Source organism: Lytechinus pictus, chromosome 13, assembly GCF_037042905.1.
Source record: "Lytechinus pictus isolate F3 Inbred chromosome 13, Lp3.0, whole genome shotgun sequence".
Classification (NCBI taxonomy): domain Eukaryota; kingdom Metazoa; phylum Echinodermata; class Echinoidea; order Temnopleuroida; family Toxopneustidae; genus Lytechinus; species Lytechinus pictus.
This window is the reverse complement of record NC_087257.1, coordinates 26572668-26597799: the sequence shown is the minus strand read 5'-3', so window position 1 is coordinate 26597799 and position 25132 is coordinate 26572668. Positions and strand designations below refer to the sequence as shown.

Sequence of the window (25132 nt, the reverse complement as noted above, 5' to 3'; positions counted from 1 at the left end):
TGTTAGGGTGTGTGTGGGTGCATGTGTGTGATGACGAAACTGAGAGAGGGGAAGAGATAGACAGAGACATAGAGGAGGAGGGGTATAATTGAAGATAAAACCCTTTAATGGGAAACTTATTCCTTGAAGCATGGAGGTAGTAAGAAAGATTGGAGGGATGTATATAAATATACTATGAATCTTATTTCTAGTGATTATTATGGAAGAAGAAGAAGAAGAAGAAAGGGGAGAAAGAGGAGGAGAAGAAGAAGAAGTAGTAGTAGTAGTAGTAGTAGCAATGATGATAGTAATATTAATAATGATAATAATAATGATAAGAAGAAGAAGTAGTAGTAGTAGTAGTAGTACTAGTAGCAATGATGATAATATTAATAATGATTATGATGATAATAATAATGCTAAGAAGAAGAAGAGGAGGAAGAAGAAGTAGTAGTAGTAGTAGTAGCAATGATGATAGTAATATTAATAATGATTATGATAATAATAATGATAGGAAGAAGAAGTAGTAGTAGTAGTAGTAGTAGTAGTAGCAATGATGATAATAATAATTATTAATAATGATTATGATGATAATAATAATGCTAAGAAGAAGAAGAGGGAAGGGGAAGAAGTAGAAGAAGAAGAAGAAGAAGAAGGAGAAGAAGAAGAAGGAGAAGAAGAAGAAAGGTTGATTGGATCATCAATCTGTTTGTAACCATTTGTAAGACCGGGCTCACTTACCCATTACAAAAAGCCTCATTGCAAAATTCAATACATAGGTCATGGTCCCATACAAGACAGGAATATACTGTGATACCAGCATTATTAATATTGAGCATGGTTTATTTCCAATTCTTCTAATGCCAATTCGTCCAATTGCCAACTCGTCTACTATCATTTGGTCTACCATCAGTTCGTCTACTCACCACATGGTCTACTTTCATTTAGTCTAATGCCGTTCCATCTAATAACCAGTTGGTCCAATAGCCATTTAGTCCATATACCATTTGGTCTAATTGTGCAAAGTTAATGAAAAGAAAATGGGTATTAGACTAAGTGATCATTAGACGAAATGGTAATAGGCGAACTGGTGATTAGAAGTGATGATTTGACCAAATGATTAATGGACCAAATGGTTGTTAGACGAAACGTTGATGGACGGAATGGAATTAGACTAAATGAAGGTAGACCATGTGGTGAGTGGACGAGTTGGCAGTGGACGAATTAGCAATTTACCGTTAGCATCAGGTATGATGATGGTTCAGAAAGGGTTATAGGATTTTTCTTTTTAAAATGATTTTAATTATTATGTTTGATGGTCAACTTCCTTTACATTATGGTAATCATAGCCATGAAGTAAACTGGCTCCATTGGAAACCAGCAGCAATACGATATTGCAGCTGAATATGGACTACAAGCCTATAATTTACCCTTTTATCCTTACCATTTATTACTGTATTCTAACCTTGACCTTATCATTTCATGTTATATGTATTTGTATGTATTATAGGTACTTTGTATTTGTTATTTTATACACGGAAATAAAACAAACAAGCAAACAAACAATTGTGATACAAGAAAATATTCAACAAGTATGCCAAGTACTCCATGCAGTACTTCTCATCTTGATCTGATCAGCCACATCTATGGAAAGCCACAACATCAACATCTAAAATGCATGCTTGTTGAAAATATTACCAAGATATCATTTTCTTGAAAATTCAACGTGCTTCTCTTTGTTCACAAAGGACTTTATGTTAATTTCCATGCGAGAAAAAAAAATGACACTGACGGGTTTCTTGATCGGATCAATCGTAACACTTTGTAAGACGGTGCCAAGATAAATACTTTGATTTGTGCAATATTGGCCCAAACGTAAATGCAACATGAAAGATTTTGTTTTTAGTGAGTGAACATTTTATCTTGAATGAAACACAAAACGTTGAGGAATTCTATATTGAAAGTTAAAACAGTCTATTTCTAATGAAATACATAAGAAGCGTACCTTTTATCTCTTGGTTTTTGTCCGTTAGGTAGGGCCTATATACTGTATATAAAGGTTGAAACAAAGATTTTTTAGAGATTTTTTACTTGTTGTAAAATATGTTAAACAATTTGTAAAATTTGTAATTTTAAATGTTTCTCTTAAAAACATCTCAAAACTTAAAACACCATAATCAGATTCATTCATGACATCACACCAATGTCTTAAAAAAATATTTTTCATCTTCATCTTAATTTATTCCAAATTCTTTTCTTTCACTTTTAGCACTTGAAAGTCGGCCAATATTTAATTGCATTGTGCTCATAAGCAGAAAAAACTATTTAAAATAAACCTATGAGGTGGTTTTCAAATTCACTCAGAGAAGCATTTGTGATTTGATGATAGTCTTTTTCAAAAATTCCTGTTATCACATCCACTGAAGAGCAAACAAAATTAATGTCCATCATGGTTGGTATTTGTCAGAAGCCAAAACAATAGGCAAACCCACTAAATGCTATGTCAGGAAAGATTATGTTACATCTACATTGGAAAGTTTTAGTGCTTTATCCCTGTGAAGTTGCTTATGAGCTAACTACAAATTTTGTGAAGATTTTTATCAAGAATTTGAGAAGGAGGAATCATTTTCTGTAAATGTAAATACATTTGTTAAAGCATGGATCCTATTAGTTCTAGTAGGATCCATGTTTTAAGATAACTGCAATCTTCTAAATCAGTAAAACATAGAATTAACACTAGTTGATGCCCCAAAAAATTATTGTAATTGAGTTACAAATATTGATACAAGTGGAATGCCTCTAGCAGTCTCGCCTGCATTATGCGATTCATTATAGCAGCAGTGCTGACTTTGAAAACAGCTATTGAATAATCATAGACCCTATACCACAGGTCCATGGAATAATTATTCACAAAAGAAAACATTCATATGATAATAAAATACTTTGTCCATTGACCAAATATGACCTTTGATCATGATCATGTGATCTAAGATGTGTGCAAAACAATAATTTATAATTGATTACCCTTATGTCTATGTTTTATGAACTAGATCCATAAACTTTAAAAGTTACCATGGTAATTCAACAAATACCCCCAATATGGCCAAAGTTCATTGGCCCTAAATGACCTTTGACCTTGGTCATGTGACCTGAAACTTGCACATGATGTTCAGTGATACTTGATTACACTTGTGTCTATGTTTTATAAACTAGATCCATACAATTTCAAAGTTACAATGGTAATTCAACAAATACCCCCAACATGGCCAAAGTTCATTGACCCTAAATGACCTTGGTCATGTGACCTGAAACTCGCACAGGGTATTCAGTGATACTGGATTACTCTTATGTGTAAGTTTTATGAACTAGCTCCATAAAATTTAAAGTTACAATGGAAATTCAACAAATACCCCTAACATGCCCAAAGTTCATCGACCCTAAATGACCTTTGACCTTGGTCATGTGACCTGAAACTCGGGCAGGATGTTTAGTAATACCTTATTACCCTTCTGTGTAAGTTTCATGAACTAGGTTCATATATCTCCAAAGTTATGACATTTCAAAAATTTAACCTTGGGTTAAAATTTCGATATTGATTCCCCCAACATGGTCTAAGTTCATTGACCCTAACTTAACCTTAGGTTAAGATTTGATGTTGATGCCGCTGCCGCCGTCGGAAAAGCGGCGCCTATAGTCTTGCTCTGCTATGCAGGTGAGACAAAAACTATGATGACAATATCTATTTGAGGCCAATCTCAATTAGCATTTTGCTATTATTTTAGCTCCCATTACCAAGTGATTTTTGTTCATATGTGATGTAATACTGTTTCATGTAAAGTTACTTGACAGATTAGGTAATAAATTCAATTCAGTAACTATGAACGCGCTTCTACTCGCATTCATTAAGTCACTTGTACTCAGACGCATTGTCTTAAAATGAACATTATTTCTGATTGATTTTCTTCATAAATAATCCATTTTATTTTATCTCATAATGCTTTTTTACATGATTTATACATCTCTCATATCTTTGAGTATTTAATGATCTTCATATTAAACCATACAGTCAATCTGCATTTAGACTGTACATCCTATCCATATATTCAGGGGTGAAAATTTATCCCAAAAGGTAGGGGAGACGAGGGGCTGGAAAATTTGACAAGCAAAAAAAAAAAAAGGTTATCATCCCAAAATATATGTTTTATTTCGATTTTGAATGATGTATATCTTACCATCATAAAAGACCAAAAATAGTAGCGGGGACATTTGATATTGTGTCCCCCTACTTTTTTGAGTAAGGGGGACACGCCCCCCTGGGATTTCCGCCCATGCATACATTATGTGTAACAATGAACATATCATCAAACTACTTTGGCAAGAGTGTGAGTTATATACTGAAGTTCATGGTGGCAATTAAAACAAAAGGACAAGGAAAATGATTATAAAATGTAAGACTTTAGCTTTGATATATTATCCAATCTTCATACATTAAATTTAGATGACAATAATGAGGATCGATTATCATGATACACTAAAATGCATTACATACATTGATTTCCAAAGTACTTAAAAAAATGTTCAAAATTGTAATGGCCCTATGAATGTGAACAAGTTAAAACTATCTTTAACTTACCCCAATGAAATGTTTGATAACCAGAATTAGCACTGTCAAAGGAAGTCATTCCCTGTTTGAAAGTTGCCACTTTGAGATGTCAGAGTAGTATATAATCTGGGGGCCATGTTTCATAAAACTTGTCATTATGAAAATTTGCAATATCAGTACTAAGCTACCAAAATCCTTCAATATGATTGGCTGATAGTAACTTTGTTTTATAGATTGTGTATTTGTTACTATGACACAGAAACATGGTTAGGGGCGGATCCAGGATTTTCCAAAAGGGGGGGGGGGACATTTTTCCAAGGAAAAGTTTGACAAGCAAAAAAAAGTTTTTTAACCAAAAATTAATATTTCGTCCCCGAAAAAATTTAACAAGCAAAAAAAAAAATTGCTTCTCAAAGGGGAGGGAGGGGGGGGGGCGGCACTGGCCGGCTGTGCCCCCCTCCCCTGGATCCGCAAGTGAACCTGGTATAAGATGAATAATGGGTGACATCATAACACTTTTTATACACTGAGCATGAGAACCAAAACAAGAATAGTTATTTTGTAACTGAACCATGTGATATCATAATTCATTTCAGTTCTATATAACTTGTGATGAGTGATTCAAATTTATGCATAATTCTAGTCAAGACCAGAAAAACAGTTCCTTTGTAAATGATCAGATGTGCCTTGTGGTCACCTATGCAAAAAAAAACCCACCTGTATATAGGCACATAATAATTAGGCAGCGGATCTCATTCAATCAAAGAAAAGAATCACATTTGATGTCCATCCATAATACCAGTAGGTCCATGATTATACTACTACCGTTCTTGATTTGATCAAACAATTTTATTTCACTAAATTACACATTTTCCATAGATCCTAGCCCAAGGAATAGAGCTCAATTAAAAGCCTTAAATCCTCATATAGACCACTGATACAACTACAGATCAACATTTTTCATCAATACTTGGGAATTAATAAAACTCTAGAACAAACACAAGAAAACAAGAAAAAATCAAAGCAAAAAAATAAAGAGCAAAGACAGATTGACAAATTAACATTTAAAATTCTTTTGCTCCTTATTTATACAGATTTAAAAACAAGCTTATTTTCATACACTGTTGAACATAATTACATTACTTGCAAAGCCTCTTCTTGAACATTAACAAATAAAAATTGCAAAGGAAATGGCAAAACTCTGTACTGGTAATGGCAATAATTGGCAAAAATTACTACGTCAGTGTGTTGTTTTAGTATTATGATAATGATTCGATGTTGCAAGTACAAAGTGTAAGCGCGCCACCTTGTGTTGGTCTCTTGGCCATGGTTATTAAAGACAGTCACACGTAACCTCAAAGTTGCTCAGTTTATTTACTTCATTTACATCAAGTTGGCCCTTATTAACCCATGGCGCTATTTTTTTGCTCATGATCCAGAAGTGGAAATTTGCACTAAATATTATTTGCTATTTTTTCTGCGCTGCAAAATCACCGGTTTTAATTTAACACCAGCCCGGTATCTACATACGTCCACACCAGAGAAGTGTTAAACAACACCAGTTTGGTTTGGGTCTAACACGAGATAGGTGTTTATACAACATTAATTAGTATTAAAACAGCATCGGTTTGATTCCAAACTGGTGTTGTTTCAATACTTCTCTGGTGTGGACATATATAGATTCCGGGCTGGTGTTAAATCAACACCGGAGTTTTTGCAGTGTGGTTCGCTTCGCTCCCTATTTTATAGAAAATTTACACGATTCGTCATATCTAGCCCCCTCAAAATGTTTGGCTCATTACGCCACTTTACCAAGGCCTCGTTAATATTACACTTATTTACCCTGGAAACAACAGTTTTCAAAGACATTTAGTTAAAATCCTAGATATTCAAGTGGTTTTCCATAGGTCATATTGCAAATATGAACTGCTGAAAAAAATAATTCAGCTTTATAATCATCGATAACAGCCCTAATAATCATGGACACTTAGTTAAAATCCTAGATATTCAAGTGGTTTTTCATAGGTCATAAAACATTTTGCAAATTGCAAATATGAACTGCTGAAAAAATAATTTAGCTTTATAATCATCAATAACAGCCCTAATAATCATGGACATATAAAATTCAATTGATGCAAAGGAGATCTCAATCATGATTCTATGAAAAGTTTGGTTTGTATAATGCATACACTCGAGGTTGACCTGGGTCAAATCAGTCAGTGGGTATGCTTGAAATAAGAGATAATCAGATAGGTGAAAAATAAATTGCTTGAATGCTATATAGCCAGCAGTTACCAGATTTTACGGTTGCAGGTTTATTTGTGATCCATTTTTTAGATTCTAGCTTGAGAAAGCCAATTAAACATATTCTGTCCCTCAGAAAGATCATATGTCATCAGTTACCTGCTTGCTTAAATGTCAATTTTAATTTAAATAAAACAATATTTCAATCAATCCCATGCATGCATATGCTTGTCTATATCAAAGTATCTGTGTTGGTTCTTAACTTAATGTTCTTTCGTCAGTGATTTTACGAAGTGGCTCAAACTTCAGCTGGTCTCCAAAACATGATTTCGAGACAATCGTGTTCAAAGTTTTGATGTTTTTCAGACGCTCATAACTTCGCGCTTTGATGGAAACCAGATTTATACCAATTCGAAGCATACATTCTATTCTTTTTAAATATACAAAATTTTGTCATGTCAAAATTGTCAAAATTTTGTGCATGTTTTTTTAGAGGCACAAACCATGTACGCCCCCACATACGCGCAGCATCTAGTTGGGTCTTTGACCTGTGCGTGTCATTCCAGAGTTCATAGTAAACAAAGAATGGTTTGAGCCAGTTCGTTAAATCAAAGGAGGGGGTTGAGCCAGTTCGTAAAAACTTTAAATATGCCGTTTTTCTTTAAATAATACAAATTTTGATCTGAAATAGAGTGAATCAAAGGCTTTCAGAATACACCAAAAAATAGATTTAGAAAATTTGACTAAAAATTAGGTTTATCCCGTTCCTGAAAAAATCACTGACGATATCTTAATTTTTATGTTGTTTAAATATTCAAAATACCATGTAAAATGCAAATTTCCATATATTCATTAAATTTGACAATAAATAAAACCGTTTGAGCCTCAAAGCATACATAATCTGCTTGACTCTCACTGAGATAGTCCTAATACTGCAAGCCTCTTGAATCCCTTTAATACTACCAATAATCCTGTTTGTGGTGGATTGATATAAACATTTCTGGCTATTCCAAATAACCCAAGTTCACGAATGTTGCTAGAAAAATAAAGATTGGGTCTGAATGACAGGATATTTATATTACGTAGTGCATTCTTATCTTCCAGTATATATACATTAAATACATGATATGCAATAACAAGAAACAGGACTTTAAGAAATTGTAAAAGGATATAAAAAAAATTAAAATAGGGAAGAGAACATTTCATTTTTCTTCTCATGATACATAGCACTGAACATATCAGAGCAGGTTAGAGGGAAGGAATAGGTAAAGGGGGGGGGGGGGGTGGAATGAGAAAGGAGTTGGGGGAATAATAATAATAATAGCTGGATTTATAAAGTGCTTTTTGCCTGAGGATACACAGCGCAGCTATTATTACCCCGGCTTTAGCTCGAGCTACCATCACCGGCGCTCAGTGAATTCAAGGAAATAATCCTGCCGGGTACCCATTCACCTCACCTGGGTCGAGTGCAGCACAGTGTGGATAAATTTCTTGCTGAAGGAAAACACACCATGGCTAGGATTCGAACCCACGATCCTCTGTTTGAAAGGCGAGAGTCAGAACCACTAGATGGGAAAATGGATGGAAAGGGAGGGAGAGAGAGAGATAAAGAGAGAGAGGAGGGGGAGGGAGAGAGATGAGGAGAGAAAAGAAAGAGAGGCAGAGATTAAGAGAGTCTGAGAGAAACAGAAACGTGAAGAAAAGACACAGAAACACAGTGAGAAAGAAAAAAGGACATTGAAACAGACACACACGTTTTGCATACAGACAGGCAGACACAAAATAATTTACAAATGCATGAACATACAAGAGACTAAAGAGTTTGAGATAAAACAATGAAACATTTCCTCAAGGTTTGATCTGTGTTCTACAATACATATCATGTGGGCAAGATATACAAACATATAGAACATGAGAAATATATCACATTGAATGACACCTTATAATAATATAATACAAAGTGCTGGACAAAGTATGATGTGGTAAAATTGCACAATCTCTGTTCTTTTTAAGTGACAGGATGTAATACTCTACAAATAGCATTATTGCTTGTTTCACTCTTTACTGTAAAAGGATCTCAAACTGGCCATATTTTTATCATCGAAAATAAACTGTAAAATGTCTTTATCTATGGCACAAAAAAGAAGAGGTATATACTTTTTAATTGTATACATCACACTCTTGTCTTTTAAGTCATAAATTCAGAATAATGCCTAGTTTACATTTGCCAAGATCATTGTACAATGAGTTATTAATAGTCTACAATTGTAGAGGGCATTGCAGTTGGCTATAACTAATGTTACTATTACAGCCATCATATGACTTCATGTGTTTAGTTTAAAAGGGTTAAAACAAAGCCATACAGAGACCTGACAGAGAGATCATTCAAATATCTTGACCCCTTACAGATATCTTTAGTACAGACCCCTAAAACCTGGTTGTAAACTGCCCCTTACATTGCTTGTACAATGATCCAGCCCGGGGGGGGGGGGGGGGGGGTTGGGGTGGGCCAATCAAATATATTGCTGTACACACGCATGACCAAAAAAACACGTTTAAAGGGGTGTTTTTTCAGTTTTGGATGCGGTCCGCGCATGGACTCGTTAAGGGTGTAAAAAACACAGATTTTCAAGAAAAAGGGTGGTTTTGAAAGACTGGTCAATGGTCAATCGCGGGGTTAAACGAATTTAGGGTATGTTTTTTTTTCCCCCAAAGCTTTTTTTAAAGACTAGCCAAACGTGTTTAGGGTATGTTTTTCCCCCCAAGCTTTTCCCCCGAGGTCATATTTTGAAGACAACTTGTTTAGGGGCCAAAATGTGTAAATAAAGCCCGCGAAAAACTTGTTTAGGGGGTTATTTTGCACACAGAAAAACTCGTTTAGGAGGTGTTTGGAAATTCCTTGGTCACGCGCGTGTACAGCAATATATTTGACTCGGATCCAGTATCAATCATACAATGTCCCTATGGTGGGCTATGCTTTTTTATGTTATATATTTTGGAATTTGTACAACTTTGTACTAAACAATATCTATAGTAATCCATATGAAAATGGTATGATAGTCATTACCATATGAAGGGAATCATACCATGGGGAGGATAAGATCATCCTATCACCCTATGAAGGTCGCAAATCAAATGTAAAGGAAGGGCCCAGGGATTAATTTTACTGGTACTGCATCAAAATTTACTCCTGACTATTTAAAGGACAAGTCCACCCCAACAAAAAGTTGATTCAAATAAGAAGAGAAAAATCCAACAAGCATAACACTGAAAATTTCATCAAAATTGGATGTAAAATAAGAAAGTTATGACATTTTAAAGTTTCGCTTAATTTCACAAAACGGTTATGTTCACATCCTTGTCGGTGTGCAAATGAGGAGACTGATGACATCACTCAAAATTATTCATTGGGGCCATTAGAAATGTCCTTTAATTTAATTGCTCCTTTCATTAAATGCCCAAACTGGTAAGGCTGAATTGAAGTAATTTAAAAGATACATCCAACAAAGGGGGAAGTACTTGCTCTGTAAATCGCTCGAGATATCATCCAGATAGCAAGTTCTATATTAGAAAGTACAATATAAAATCATTTGTATTTTGGCAAAGAAAATGGCAAGAATGATCCCATTCAGATTTCAGTTTTGATTTGGCAATTTTGTTATAGTTTAGAGCAAATACACTTTAATGTATACATGTTATAGAAGAAACTTTATTACCATGATCAAAGGTTATGAGGAATGATCACAAATTTGCAATCATGATAACGTACATGTACATTGTAATGAAACACATTTTTATTTCTTTGCCTGATTATTAGGACCAGAACATCTGATAAAACATCAGCACTTGTCAATCTTCAGCCATTCAATTGGATAATAACAACAAAACTAATAATATTCTGCTTTAATATAGCACTTAATACATTGGAACAACGTCTATGCGCTATACAGATATATTATTACCCCGGTCATCTGATCTTGGCACGCCTACACACAATGTATGCACTTTCTCCACTTCCTGGGGAGCATTCCAACAAGAGTTCCAAGACTCAATTGCTAGACATTACTATATAGGCTTTCGCATCCTACCAGGTACCCATTTAACACCTGGGTGGAGAGTGGCAAAGTGTGGATTGAGGACTTGCCATAGGACGCTAGGCTGCGGTACGGTTCGAACACATAACCCTTTGATTACAAATCGAGAGTCAGAACCGCTACACCATGCTGATGCTTCCACTGTCCACACTGAATCCAGCCATTCCTGATGGAGTAGATATGTCAACACATCTTTAAGAGCAGACTTTAGTGACAGGGCTTAAGGACCCTCAGTTGAAATTGCAGAAGTGCTTTATTTGAAAAAAAATCTCTGGATTCCTTACTCTCCTACATTAGAACACTATTATTCATTAACAATATTTACACAGATCTCTTCTGAAGTATTCCTATTAGTCTTGGTCCTGCCAAGACAGAGTTGTTCCATCACAACTGCATTCAAATCTAGGTCTCATTCTGCTGGTCCTGGACTAGGCTTGCATCTATACAGGATGAGAGTTTGCTTACAATCTTCAAAGGAGAAGCTGCCATTTTTTCTGATCACATGACCAAGCATGACTTCCGATCTTTGTCCAGCACCATCGATTTCACTCTCACTTTTGGTGTTATTACCTCTGCCCTTTTCCTGAACCTCAGAGACTCGGTAATAGAAAGTCTTTTGCTTTCATTTGGTAAGTCCACGTATGATTTTTGTAGATTGAGTTTGCCGATCGACGCTAAGGCGGCCATCTCGAAGACCTCACGTACCCCTGATGTGTTGGTTCTCGCAGAGCTCTCTACATACGCAACAGCTCCGATCTGGGATGCCAACGTGCTACCCTGTATACATTAAAATAAAAATATAGAGAGAGAGAGTGAGATAGAGAGATGAATGGAAAGAGGGGGGACGGGGATCAATTAGAGAGAGAGGGGAGAGAAAAAAAAGATGAAGAATAATAAAGAGAGAGGTGGGGGAAGTGAGCAATAGTAATATAGAGATTGGATATGGGAAGGGCACAAGAGAGAAATTAAAGGGAGAGGGGGAAGAGTGGAAGGGAAAGACAGAGAGCAAAAGATGAAACAGACACAACAAAACATAGGCCCGTATTCTGAAGTCAGGTTTAACTTTAGACCACGGTCTAACTCTGTGCTAAAATTATGGGAGCCAAAAATTCAGATATTCTGTTTATATTGTATATTTCTTTTGTTTACTATTTTATTTCCTTTTGCTTTCATAATGAAGAAAATACTTCACTTATCATTCCCAGACAGTTCAGAATGATTTAAATGTCAAATGAGTAAATAAATTGGATTTGTACTGTTAGTGATTTATCCATAGTTAAACCACAACTTTAAACTAGGGTTTGATTTAACCCGAGTTCAGAATATGGGCCAAAGGAAAAAAATATTGATATGAGAGTTCGGGCAGTCACTGCCCCATATCCTGTGAATGTGCCCCTGATGGGAAATTCTGATTTCAACTCTTCTCTTAGTGCTTCGAAACACAATGGCCTGTATTTTAAAACAGAGCTGCTAACCCTAACATGAACGTTTCAGTATTATAAAAACTGAAAATCAGTATTTAGGTGAGGAAATCCGTATTTTCAAAGAAATACCATAGGAAAACACATAAAACTGGAACTTTGCATGAAACCATCTGTTTTTCAGTACTAAATACAAAAAATCCCTACTACTTGCCAGCTCTGCTACAAGATGTTTTCAAAAATACAAAAGATCTGTCTCATAAAAAGTGGTATCATACTAAATAATACAAATCAGTCACAGCATTAGTAAGAAATAATAATAATAATAATAGCTGTATTTATAAAGCGCCTTTTGCCCGAGGATACAAAGCGCTGCTATTATTACCCCGGCTTTAGCTTGAGCTTCCATCACCGGCGCTCAGTGCATGCAAGGAATTAATCCTGCCAGGTACCCGTTCACCTCACCTGGGTCGAGTGCAGCACAGTGCACATAAATTTCTTGCTGAAGGAAAACACGCCATGGTTAGGATTCGAACCCACGACCCTCTGTTTGAAAGGCGAGAGTCAGAACCGCTAGACCACGACGCGCCCGCATGCAATACAGGCATGAGTAACTTCGAAACATTTCTGAAATGGCAGAGGCATACTCATCATGGCATAAAGCAATGAGTGAAGCACTGTGAAGTAAGATTAAAGAGGAAATGTGTTGTTTGTGAGGCAAATTTTCTTGTTGCGCTTGTAATCTCTGAAGGGGACAAGAAAGATTAATTTCAAATATAGAGACAGACTGACGGAGGCATATATTTAAAAAACCATGTTTCCTCTTTGGCTTCTCTCACTTAAAAGAATACCGTTTTGTATTTTTAGCAATATTTTCATATTTTTCATTCACTCATTTTCATTTCATTGTTAACTGATGTTCAATAAATGCAGAAATTCATTTTCTAATTCATTTAATATCTATTCTATATTTATTCATCCTATGCTAATATTTTATTTATTCATACATCAATTCCTTTTCTATTTCAATTACTAAATGATGTCTTTCCTGTTTTATTTACATTTACTCATCTATTTAATTCATTTGATTTTTATTATAATTATAAATATCAATATCAATATCATCATCATCATTACTACTACTAATGGGTGATGGTGGGGGCAGGGGCTATTTGATAATAATAATATTCCAATTTTATTTAACGCTTAATACATCGGAACGACGTCTCTAAGCACTTTACAGATCTTATTACCCAGGTCATCGGATCCTGGCATGCTCGCATACAATGTATGCCCTTCTACACTCCCTGGGGAGCATTCCAACAAGAGTTCCAAGACTCAATCACTAGGCATACTACATAGGCTCTCGCATCCTACCAGGTACCCATTTAACACCTGGGTGGAGAGTGGCAAATTGTGGACTGACGCATTGCCAAACAACGCTAGGCCATGGTGGGATTTGAACCCATGACCCTCTGATAACAAGGCATGAGTCAGAACCACTACACCTCAATGCTTCCACTTGATAAAGTGGAGCCTATCAAAATTGTTGTTTTTTTATAACAGGTAATACCCTTTTTTCTAATTTTGCCATTTCCCAATCCTCTTAACTTATACTGCTCCTCCCCAGTCCAAAAGTCGATACCGTTATCAAGCCAATATTCAGAGCCAAAGATACAACAATACCATTGTGATTGCCATGCAAGGATGGAACATTTTCTATGACACCATCAATTTTCAATTTCATACTACATGTATAATTCATAAACATTCACCAGTGGTGATATCATAGCATTGCATCTTATGTAGTTATATCAACAAGAGAATAATCATGGAATTAATTACTGCAGATAGCAAGGGGGCATATATATATATATACATATATATATGCATCATAATGTAGCAGATTTGTTTTTTTCTAAAGATCATTTGACATGGAGTCTACAGTGTCCCCTTTTTCCAGTTCATCAAAGAGGGGGTGCAAGAAACCTTCAATTTATTTTTCTTTTATTACTTGAATTGGTCGTGCCTTTCCTGCCATTAATCACATTAAAAAACAACCCTTGAAAATATCAAATTTTTTAACTTTTTAAACATAAAAGAGAAATCCTAAAAAATCCAAAACACTTCCATCCAACCCTCCTTTTATCCCTCACCCCTTCCCCTATCATCCCCTCTCTAATCACCTCCTTTACCCCCCGGGGGGGGGGGGGGGGCAGTCAAATGTATTGCTGTACACAAGCGTGGCCAAATTATTTCCAAACACCCCCTAAACAAGTTTTTCTCTGTGTGCAAAATAACCCCCTAAACATGTTTTTTGCAGGCTTTATTTTCACATTTTGGCCCCTAAACAAGTTGTCGCCAGAATATGACCCCGAGGAAAAAGCTTGGGGAAAGAAAACATACCCTAAACACATTTGGCTAGTCTTTAAAAAAAAGCTTTGGAAAAAAAACATACATTTGACCCTGTGATTGACCATTGACCAGTCTTTCAAAACTATCCCTTTTTTTGAAAATTTGTGTTTTTGATACCCTTAACGAGTGCATGCGCGGCCCGCGTCAGAAACTGAAAAAATACCCCTTTAAACACGTTTTTTGGTCACGCGTGTGTACAGCAATATATTTGACTGCCCCCCCCCCCCGGGCCTTTACCCCCTCTTAATCACTTGAAACACACCTTATCATGTGACACTGGAATCATCTTCATCTCCGTAAGCCTGGTCATAACGTGGATGTCGTTGCGTAGATCGGACTTGCATCCAGCCACAATCACCGGGCACTTCGGACAGTGTTTACGAATCTCTGGAAACCACTGACATTTAAAAACAATGAGAGAATATGTTTAAATTATGCAATCAAGACAACAATTTAGTCTCTGTTGTTCTGTTGAACTATATTGGCTACACAATCCTGAAATATGCAACAAAATAATAGGTTAGATCGGCCATTATGAACTTTCCTTTTGAAAACTGCAGGGAATTCCCTAGCTGTTCAAACCATACTAGGCTACATAATTGCATTCTTACGATGCATACTCTAGGCAACAGAAACTGATTCCAATTTCTCACAGCTTTCTGCTATTAAACTGAACGTGAATACATGGCACCTATTTCTGAGGAAAATTCACACGTGTAGGCTTAGATACTTACTACAAATCTCTTTCAACAAAACTTCTCATCAATCTATTCGCTGTTTCAGCAACAAATACTCATTGCTTGAATTCTTTTCGATCTCTTGCCCCATGCATTTGTTACAAACTCCCTCCAGTTTACTTGCTTATTTTTGTCTTAAACAACATTTCATGTTCCATGGAAAAAGGTGCTTTATAATCAAGTTATTGATATCATTATTTGTTAATATCAGGGCCTTGCTAGTGAAAAAAATTATGTTATTATCATCCTTCTTGTGTGAAATACATCCAAGCATGATTGAAACATTTAAGAGAAAAATCTAACAGGCATAATATTGAAAATTTCATCAAAATCTGATGTAAAATATAAGAAAGTTACAACATGTTGCTAATTTAACCAAACAGTTACATGCACATCTAATTTGGTATGCAAATGAGGGAACTAATGATGCCACCCACTCACTATTTCTTTTGTATTTTATTATATTAAATATGAAATATTCTAATTTTCTCCTCATTCTCCTGTGAAAAAAAAGTTTTATTCCTCCTTGAACATGTGGAATTACCATTATGGTTCAGTTGTTAAGTTGGTCCTTATTGCCAAATCTGTAAAATTTGAAATATTGTATAATTCAAACAATAAAAAACAAAAAGAAATAGTAAGATGCATTATTGACCCTCCCATTTGCATGTCAATGATTTGTGCATATAACCATTTCGTGAAAAATTAGTGAAACTTTAAAATGTCATAACTTTCTTATTTTACATCTGATTTGGATGATTTTCAGCGTTGCACATCTTTTATTTTTTCTCTTCTGATTTGAATCAACATTCTTTTTGGGTAGACTTGAGCTTTAAAGGGTAACAGGCACTATATCAAATGACTGTTAGATTGAATTGGCAATTTAAACTAATATCTTCCACAATATTTTATAGTTTTGTGTACCAATGGACATCATCATGACAGTATCGACTTTCACTTTCACCAGTACTTGACATTGGACCATTGCTTCAAGTACAAATTTATTTTCCACTGTTTACTGAAGGAAACGTGAGAGAGTGTAGATGAACCGTGGCTTGTTCCTGGTACTTTGAAAATAATATTTGGTGAGAAAATATTTTAGAGCTGTTGTGAACTTGTGATACATAGCCATTGGCAAGGAGAAACTACTATTGTGATATTGGGAGCATGTTCATGACACTTTTAGTTTATTCTGCTATTGCTTACTTCAGAAAGGTTCAGGTGAACCCGGGGAAAGTTGTTGCTGAGAATGAGCACCATTTTTCATGTCAAATGAACGCCAAGGGTAGAGTGATTATTGCTGAATACAGATCATAGGTGATGTAGAAGAGAGAGGGGGATAGAGAGAGAGAAGCTATAAAGAGTGTGTTCAATGTCAATTTTCATATTCAAACAGCACATGAATCATGATTGAAAACTCAATTACAAAACACAGAACACAAACACGATTAGCAGTGCACTATTCAGTATCAAAAATATAAGCTGATTAATTGTCAATGATAATTGATATTCAAATTTCATGCTTTCATTAGAGCAGCTTTAGTGCAAAGTTTGACCCATCACAAGAAAGGTCAAATCTGGCAGCTGCTTGTGTAGGCTTCCACAGCTAGAGCAAATTTAAAGACAAAACTCAATCGTGTCATAAAATCTGAGCTGATCGCGTTTACAAACGCATCTTTTTTTGACGTTTAAATTATCCTCCAAATCATGATTTGAAAGCCGTATACTTTTACGACCAGGAATGAAGGACATTGAACAAACCCTTTGTTTCTTCATTATATCAGTGTTTTGTAATCAGGTTTTCAATTACGATTCATGTTGCCATTTAAATCTTGAAACCGACATTGAACACACCCTAGATGGAGAGAGAGAAGGTGAGGGGTTGCTTAACAAGGAGGAAGGGGAAGGTGATTGGTTAGGGCTGCTGGGAATCCCCAAACATTTTCACTTCACAAGTATTTTTTTCTCTCTCTTTCTGAATATTTTGAGATAACTTTCAATCTCAGCCTACTTCTAGTACAGTGTACTTGCTTGGAATCCCAAAACATCTTCATATATGTTTTTTTTTTCTTTCTGGATATTTAGAGACTATTTTCAATTTCAGCCTACTTCTACTTTTTCACATCCGCCTTTGAGATTGCTCTGCATGTCATATTTTTTCTAATGAACACCTCCTAAACACTCCCTACCTTTACCTACCTCAAGACATCAATAGGTGATTTCAAGTTCAGTGTTGACCTTTTGGTGTTGGTGTTAGGTCAATATTTACATGAATATAACACCAAACATAAAATGAAGATGGTTCAGAAAAGTCACTCACCAGTTGTTAAGGTGTCAATAATGTGATCTGGATCAGGTTTACAAATCCAATCCAATTTGTGCTTCTACACCAACACCAATGCCAACACCAGACTTGAAATCACCCACTATCCCACTTTGCCTCTCTCTGCTACTCATATCAGACCTCCTTGTATACATCCTTCTCTGTACCTCACCTCAAGGACTATTCTGTCCACTGCAATCATAAACAGTAGTATTGAGGCTGCAACAATTAAAAAACACTCTCAATCATCCACTAAAAGTAAATTAGATAAGAACCACCTAGATTGAATCTACTTCCCAAATTATAAGAAGTCTTGAAAAGTGCATAGTGAGATTTAAAAACTCATATTCACATTCCCTTCACCTATCATACAAAACTAAACAAACAAGGAAAAACACAATGTTGCAATGCTTAAATAAATGTACACTTTTTATGGTTGTTAATTAGACAAGGAAATGAGAACAAGATATTAATCTCCCTTAATGACTGCATTAATTAGTTTTGCATTGGATCTCCCATGAAAGAAGTGTATCTCCCTATTCCATTAAAAATGCAATCCACTAAAAAGAGATTGATTTGCATAGGGTTGCTATTTTTCAATGATGTTAATTAGAATCTAAACAAAGTTCGATTCTTGTAAAGTATTTTTGGTTTATAGTCGTAAAAATAAAGGTTTTCAAAATGAAAACCTGAAATGCTAGAAATAAAAAGATCCATTCAATAGCATGATTCTGTAGATTTATTTGCAACATTTAACTTCAGTTAAAGAGAAATTCCAGTAGTTGCAGTAAACACTGATTTCATGAGAAAGTCTGTAAAACCAGGCTGAATTGTCAGTATATCATCGAGGATCTAGATCTGGTACAGTTACATAAACTGAACTTTGTGAAATCTTGAAATCTACGCTGAAAAATGTTCAGACTGAACTTCCCCAACACAGATAAGCGCACGTGGGACAGTGTATAATTATTGCTTTGAGCGTCGGGCCCGACGCTCTACCCGAATCCTGTGCTTATTTGCTGATTTCTCAGCAATTACACAATTTCTTCCAGAATCCTTTGGCACATGCGTTTTATTTATACAAACAGACACTTTGGTCGTCATTTCATTGGATTCTGTATGAACTCATTTTGATATCGTTACCAAAACTAGCATTTACCTTTAAACTGAACATGATTACATTACTATTCAGGGGCAGTGGAACGGTTTTCAAAGTGGGGGGGGGGGGGGGCTGACCATGCAGAAAATCACAATCCTATGGTCATATTTACATTTATGTACACGGTTTTGGATAAAGGGGCTGAAGCCCCCCAGCCCCCCCCCCCCCTTCCACGGCCCCTGCTATTATAATACTAAGTCCATTTTGTAGGTTTTCTGTACAAAGTGGTTAACAGGTCAAAAAGTTCAATTACTGGTTCAGCAATTTTTTTTTTGCATACAGCCATGGAAGGAATTAATGTCTAGAGAAGGATTTGAACCCATGTCCTTCTGAAAGAAGAGAGTCAGAACCACTGCACCATGATGCTTCCTCATGACTCTCAAACATAACATGAACAAATACACAATCTCTCTCAATATCTTCTCTTTCTCTCACCACCCCCTCTCTCTCTTCCATCTTTTTTTTTTCTCTTTCTCTTATTTCCCTCTCTCTTCTCTCATTTCTTCACAAATAGCACTTTATAATCCAATGAAATTCAACTCCCAATGCAGACCACCCTGCTCATCTCTACTCATGAAATTTGACAAGAAGATTTAGAATTGAAAGTGACAATGCATGCCTCCAATCAGATAAAGCAAATATTAAGGGACAGGGAGGATCCCTGAGGCAAAAAACACCTACCCAACAGTTCAATTCAATTTACCTGTCTACACTGTCCAATGCACAAATAGCAGATATCCATGGTAACAGCATGGAATCTTGGTAAATTCTGAAACATGAGCATTTTTTTAGGTGTGTATGTAGACAGGGGATCATCATCCTCGTGGATAGACAAAGATAAATTATTGAGAAGATAATAAGAACTCAATTTGAGAGAGATGAAATGAAGGCTAGGATATCTATCAAATATATTTTCAGAGCTTTTTGATGTATTGATAACATGAGAAGTCAGCACTAGCAGATGGTTAAGAATTCATCCAATGTAATGTGATGTTCATCCAATGCTCCTTCCTATTTCACTGCATAGCAAATGCAATAATATCATGAAGTGATGTGATAACATCAGATTAGCAGTGTCAGTTTTGAAACCTTAGAAGTCATTCATCAACATCATCATCATCATCATCATCATCATCATCATCATCATCATAATCACCACCAGCAAGATCATCACCATCACCATCATCATCATCATCATCATCATCATCATCATCATCATCATCATCATCACCATCATCATCATCATCATCACCACCATCACCATCATCATCATCATCATCATCACCATCATCACCATCACCATCATCATCATCATCATCATCATCATCATCACCATCATCATCACCACCACCATCATCGTCACCGTCACCATCATCATCATCATCATCACCACCACCACCATCATCATCGTCACCGTCACCACCATCATCATCATCATCACCATCATAATTATCATCACCACCATCACCATCATCATCATCATCACCATTATCATCAACACCACCACTACCTCCATCATCATCATCATCGCCACCATCACCACAACCAAAAGAACTTACCTTCTGTGAGATGCAATCGAGGGTGGTTGGTTCCGAGATGTCAAAGCATATAATAACAACATCAGTGTCCTGATAAGCAAGTGGGCGAAGAAAGTCATACTCTGGCTTTCCTATTAATAAAATAAAAAGGGCAGAGATACAAACCAAAAGTCAATATATTTTCTCATCTCTTGTTTCAGAAATATCATAAAATGTAAATATTTCTGGAAAAAATGATAAATGTGGAGCTTCCATAATAACATCATTCTTATTTTCAATGTGAAGCACTTCTCAATAAATCTTGAATGCAATTTTTCATATGCAATGATAGCTTAAAATGAGTTCACACTCCCGCATTTTTCTTTTGCATTACATAATCATCAAATATTTGATTTTTTTGGAAAATTTATATTAAAGAAACATTTTGATTGGGTCATAATAAACATTATATTGTATAAAATTATTACAAGAATAGTAAATGAAATATGTGATATCAACTCTCCATGACTGCCAGTCTTGTGTAAACGACTTGACTTCAGCAAAAGCAATATTACTATTATAATTAAATAATTTTTTTATGATTCTGAAGTCAGCAATTTGTAATTCATTCTCCATGAAAAATGAAGATAATATGCCAAGGGGTGTGTTTAGTGAAATTTCTCAGACTGGAATCCCAAAACAAGAATCACAAATAAAATTACGAACATAAAACATGATATATTTGGGATACATTCAATCATCACATTTTTTTTTACACTTTCAAAACCACATATCGCATTGCAGAATCATGATTTGGATTTTTGTTCTGTACATTAGGTTGCATTTAATCTGAAAATTGCTCCATGATTCCGCAGAATTGTTTTTGGAAAAATTCAACTTTTTAAGCACTTCATGTTTATAGAAAGATGTTAGTTTTTAAACACACAAAAATTGGTTTAAAGCAACCATGGTTTGAACTAAACATCTTTGAAAAACTAGTTTCTGTCCAGGGTACAATTTTAAAATGCAGTCTGAAATTTTCAGTCCTAGTACAGGTGCCACAAGCCTAATTACAACACGCAGGCAAAATATATTCATTCGACCCAACCCATTCCAATTTTTTTTTAATTTGATATTGCTGATTGACAAAAGTGTATGAATATGATTGGCCATCTTACACTGATAATAGGGAGGGTACTACTTTAAAACTTCCTGTGCCCCCGGGGGGGGGGGGGGGGGGCCACTTACATTGACGAGTGGATACCATGCGCGACCAAAAAAACACGTAAAAAGGATGTCTTTTTCAAGATAGGGCACGTTACGTACGTAACGTGATAAGGGTGTCAAAAACACAAAAATATTGAAAAAAGGGTATCTATTTCGCTCGGAAAATATACGTGTTTAGGGTCAAATATGCGGGGATGATAAAACAAAATCAAAATGTTTTATAAAGGATGTCCTTTTTGCCCCAACACTACGTGTTTAAAGTCCGATTTGTGCGAGGTGTGAAAGGTGGGGCCGTACTAAACCAAAATAATGGTGTGTAAAGGTAAAACCGACGACCGACGGACCCGTGACATAACAATAAAATATCGCTGTACTGGTTTAGGGGTTCATTTCAGGAAATACTTGCCAAGAGTATCGTTTTGTTTCTAATACTTGTTAAGGGGTGCATTTTCAGAATATGGAAAATACATCGCTGTACTTGTTTAGGGGCTCAATTCTGGGAATACTTGCCAATAGTATTTGTTTCCAATACGGGTAGGGTTTCACACACCAATACTTGTTAAGGGGTGCATTTTCAGAATATGGAAAATACGTGTTTAGGGCGCTTTTCAAGACACCGTGGTCGCGCATGGTATCCACTTGTCAATGGAAGTGGCCCCCCCCCCCCCGGGCCTTTGCCCAAATTGGGAAAAAAATATAGATGACCTTGGAACTATATTTGGCTGGTGGAAGAATTAGGGCTACTTTTACTGTTTCAGGTGATGCATTTGATCCCGTTAGAAGATGTCTTCATAAACACCGATTTCTTTTTAAAATGAGCTGGTTTAGGTACCCTTTTCTGGTCAGATATAGAATGTCAAATATATATTCAATCCACTAGTAGTAAACATTCGACCCTCTAATTTCAACTTATTTTTTTATATTTTAACAGTGCCATTTTAACACACCAGTCTACAGGAAATGTTTTATGCGCATGATCTTAACCCCCATTCTCTTTGACTCCTTCCATCACGTAACATTCGCAGCTGGATACGTAGGTGCATGCTTACAGGCATGATGATTAGATTAATGGATAGACTTGGTCTAATCAAGGAACTCAGAAAGACAGACTATTCCCTGGTCTAATTATCGTGGAACATTTTCTAATCAGTCTTCGGCTTACATTGCAGACTGATCAAATGGATGTGACAGGGCCAAGGAAGAGAATGTTAGGAGGAGAGACAAAGAGAGAGCAAGAGGATAGGAAGACAAAGGAGAGAGAAAGAGAGAGACAGACAGACAGAGAAAGAGAGAGTATAAGGGAAAAAGAAATGGGGGAAACTGGAAAGAATATTATGATTCATCACAAGAGATCAATAATGCTTCAAGAAATTTTTTCAGGAGAAATATGTTGAAGGGGGGGGGGGGGGGTCATAATTTGTACATAGATAATAAGTTTTAATTTAAGAATTATGTTTTCATTACTAATTTCTCACTAGAATAAATTGTTCAATAGTGGCACTATGGTGCCAAAAATTACCCCCCCCCCCAAAAAAAAAAGGCCTAATAGAATATAATAAATAACAATAAAAATGATTGCTAGAGAATATTATCTATGCAGCAGCAACTGGCAAATGAGTGTTTCTTATAGGACTGATACAAATAATGGTCTTGTAATTTAGTTGTCTAATTGAATTCAAATGATACCTTCTTACTATACAGTATACCTACCATATTGGTTCCTAAATTGTAATGTGATCATGTATGGCATGTATTTCATACTTGATATAACTCCATCATGCTTTAGGGCAGGGGCATAAAGACTAAAATCTTATCCATTAAACATTGGCTATATTTAATATTCATCAATTAATAGCTATATTTAATATTCATAAATTTTGTATTCCATCAATACATACTAAAGTGAAATTTACAAGGAACTTAATAAATTACAGAACTGGTTCATATGACGCCCTATAAGTGTGACTATCTGATGATTGAATATTTCATACAATCACCAGCATCAGCTAGGGAAGAGCACATCTTATCCATTAATAAATTCCCACCCAATTACACTGATTGCTTTCGTAATTCTAACTTACTTCAATTTCAAAGATAATGTCAAGGTTAATTTGCTATTTTACTACTGTAGCCCAGATAGAACCAAACAAGCACGAAAAAAAACGGAGAGGAGTGGTTCTCAAACCTCTTTTTATCCATCAATGGCTAACATTTTGATCATACAGAAAGTGACAGGTCGGTGGTTCCGAAGTACAGTCAATCACATGACTTACTGTAACAAATTTGGCTAATACTGCTTTCGCTTTATATTTCATGATTCAAATGTCAAGTTCACAATTCGGGCTAAATATTAGATTTAGATTTAAACCTAGTGGAATTAAATATAAAGTTAAAGATCTAAATTTGTATCTTTTTACATTTAAAAGTTAATCCTTAAGATTAAAAACATATTCAACGACTGGTCACTATCCACGGCCAATCTTGATTTATTTCAAATCCTTGAAATTTAGAGTGTGCACTGTGGAGTTTGAATGCATCATCAAATAGTGTTGAAATAACAAATAATATGTTATAACACCAATGGGTGACAAATTAAACATCATGCGTGAATTTAACACTTGTATGAAATGCCCGGCCAGCAGTGTGTTCCTCTTCAAACATTGATGATGAAGTCTTTAGATATTTGAAATCTGCAATCCCTTTAATATTCATTGCCAAAAAACATTAATCAGTGCAATAAAAGACTAAATTGGGTATTAACATAATCAACAGTAAGATGGGTGGACACTTTCACATTAGCTCTATTGGATTTTCTTTCAAACCATCGAATAATAAATTTAGATTTAGTTAGAAATTTTATTTCATGAAATGTCTGTTTTGTTATACCATTGTTTATATATATTATCATCATTACATTGGGCCCCATGTAAGAACAGAGCTGTTTATGCTAAACAGCTCTGAAATGGGCTACTCAACTGAATCTATTATCATTGTTTTTAATTCAGTTATTTTCTTGTTTAAAATGATTTCGGAAATAAAACAGACAAACACCACTGTTTTTGTAGTGTTCCTACCACACCATCCTGAAAAGTGACGCCTGAGAGGTGATATTTAAAATACCACTCCATCCTTGCATCATCCTGTCTTCTCCTTTTAACACCAAGACTTCTCTGTCCATGACAGGCATGCTCCATCTTACCCCCTCATCAGCTTAATGAGGCACCCAGACTGGGAGCGGTGTTTTCCTAACGAAAGATCCAACAACACACAGCGGGGGTAAACAACTTGTTAATGAACCACGTCCATCCATTCTAAGCAGAAGAGACGGCGGAACTGGTATCTGAGCAGTTTCCTTCACAAAATGTGTATAATGAGGGTTGCGCATTGGGGGCAAGATGCTAACCAAGACACAG

General features: G+C 35.7%; 1 protein-coding gene across 1 annotated transcript; it reads right to left on the bottom strand.

Annotated features, from left to right (window-relative positions):
* Nucleotides 1–9405: 9405 nt before the first annotated feature.
* Nucleotides 9406–24906, bottom strand: LOC129274255 (rho-related GTP-binding protein RhoE-like). The gene is made up of 4 exons (XM_064108290.1): nucleotides 24840–24906; nucleotides 20535–20644; nucleotides 15019–15153; nucleotides 9406–11697 (listed from the first exon to the last, which is right to left on the bottom strand). Exons 1-4 carry the CDS (start codon nucleotides 24904–24906, stop codon nucleotides 11419–11421), a joined length of 591 nt encoding a protein of 196 aa, XP_063964360.1. The 3' UTR covers nucleotides 9406–11418.
* Between the last annotated feature and the right edge of the window lie 226 nt (nucleotides 24907–25132).

What these genes read in the sequence shown, in the direction of transcription:
- LOC129274255 (XM_064108290.1), bottom strand. Translation starts at nt 24,906, where the DNA reads ATGCCTGTCATGGACAGAGAAGTCTTGGTGTTAAAAGGAGAAGACAGG. An exon ending in GATGATGCAAGGATGGAGTG is followed by an intron (nt 20,645 to 24,839) that starts GTATTTTAAATA and finishes TTTTATTAATAG; the next exon opens with GAAAGCCAGAGTATGACTTT. An exon ending in TTCCAGTGTCACATGATAAG is followed by an intron (nt 11,698 to 15,018) that starts GTGTGTTTCAAG and finishes TAATGTATACAG; the next exon opens with GGTAGCACGTTGGCATCCCA.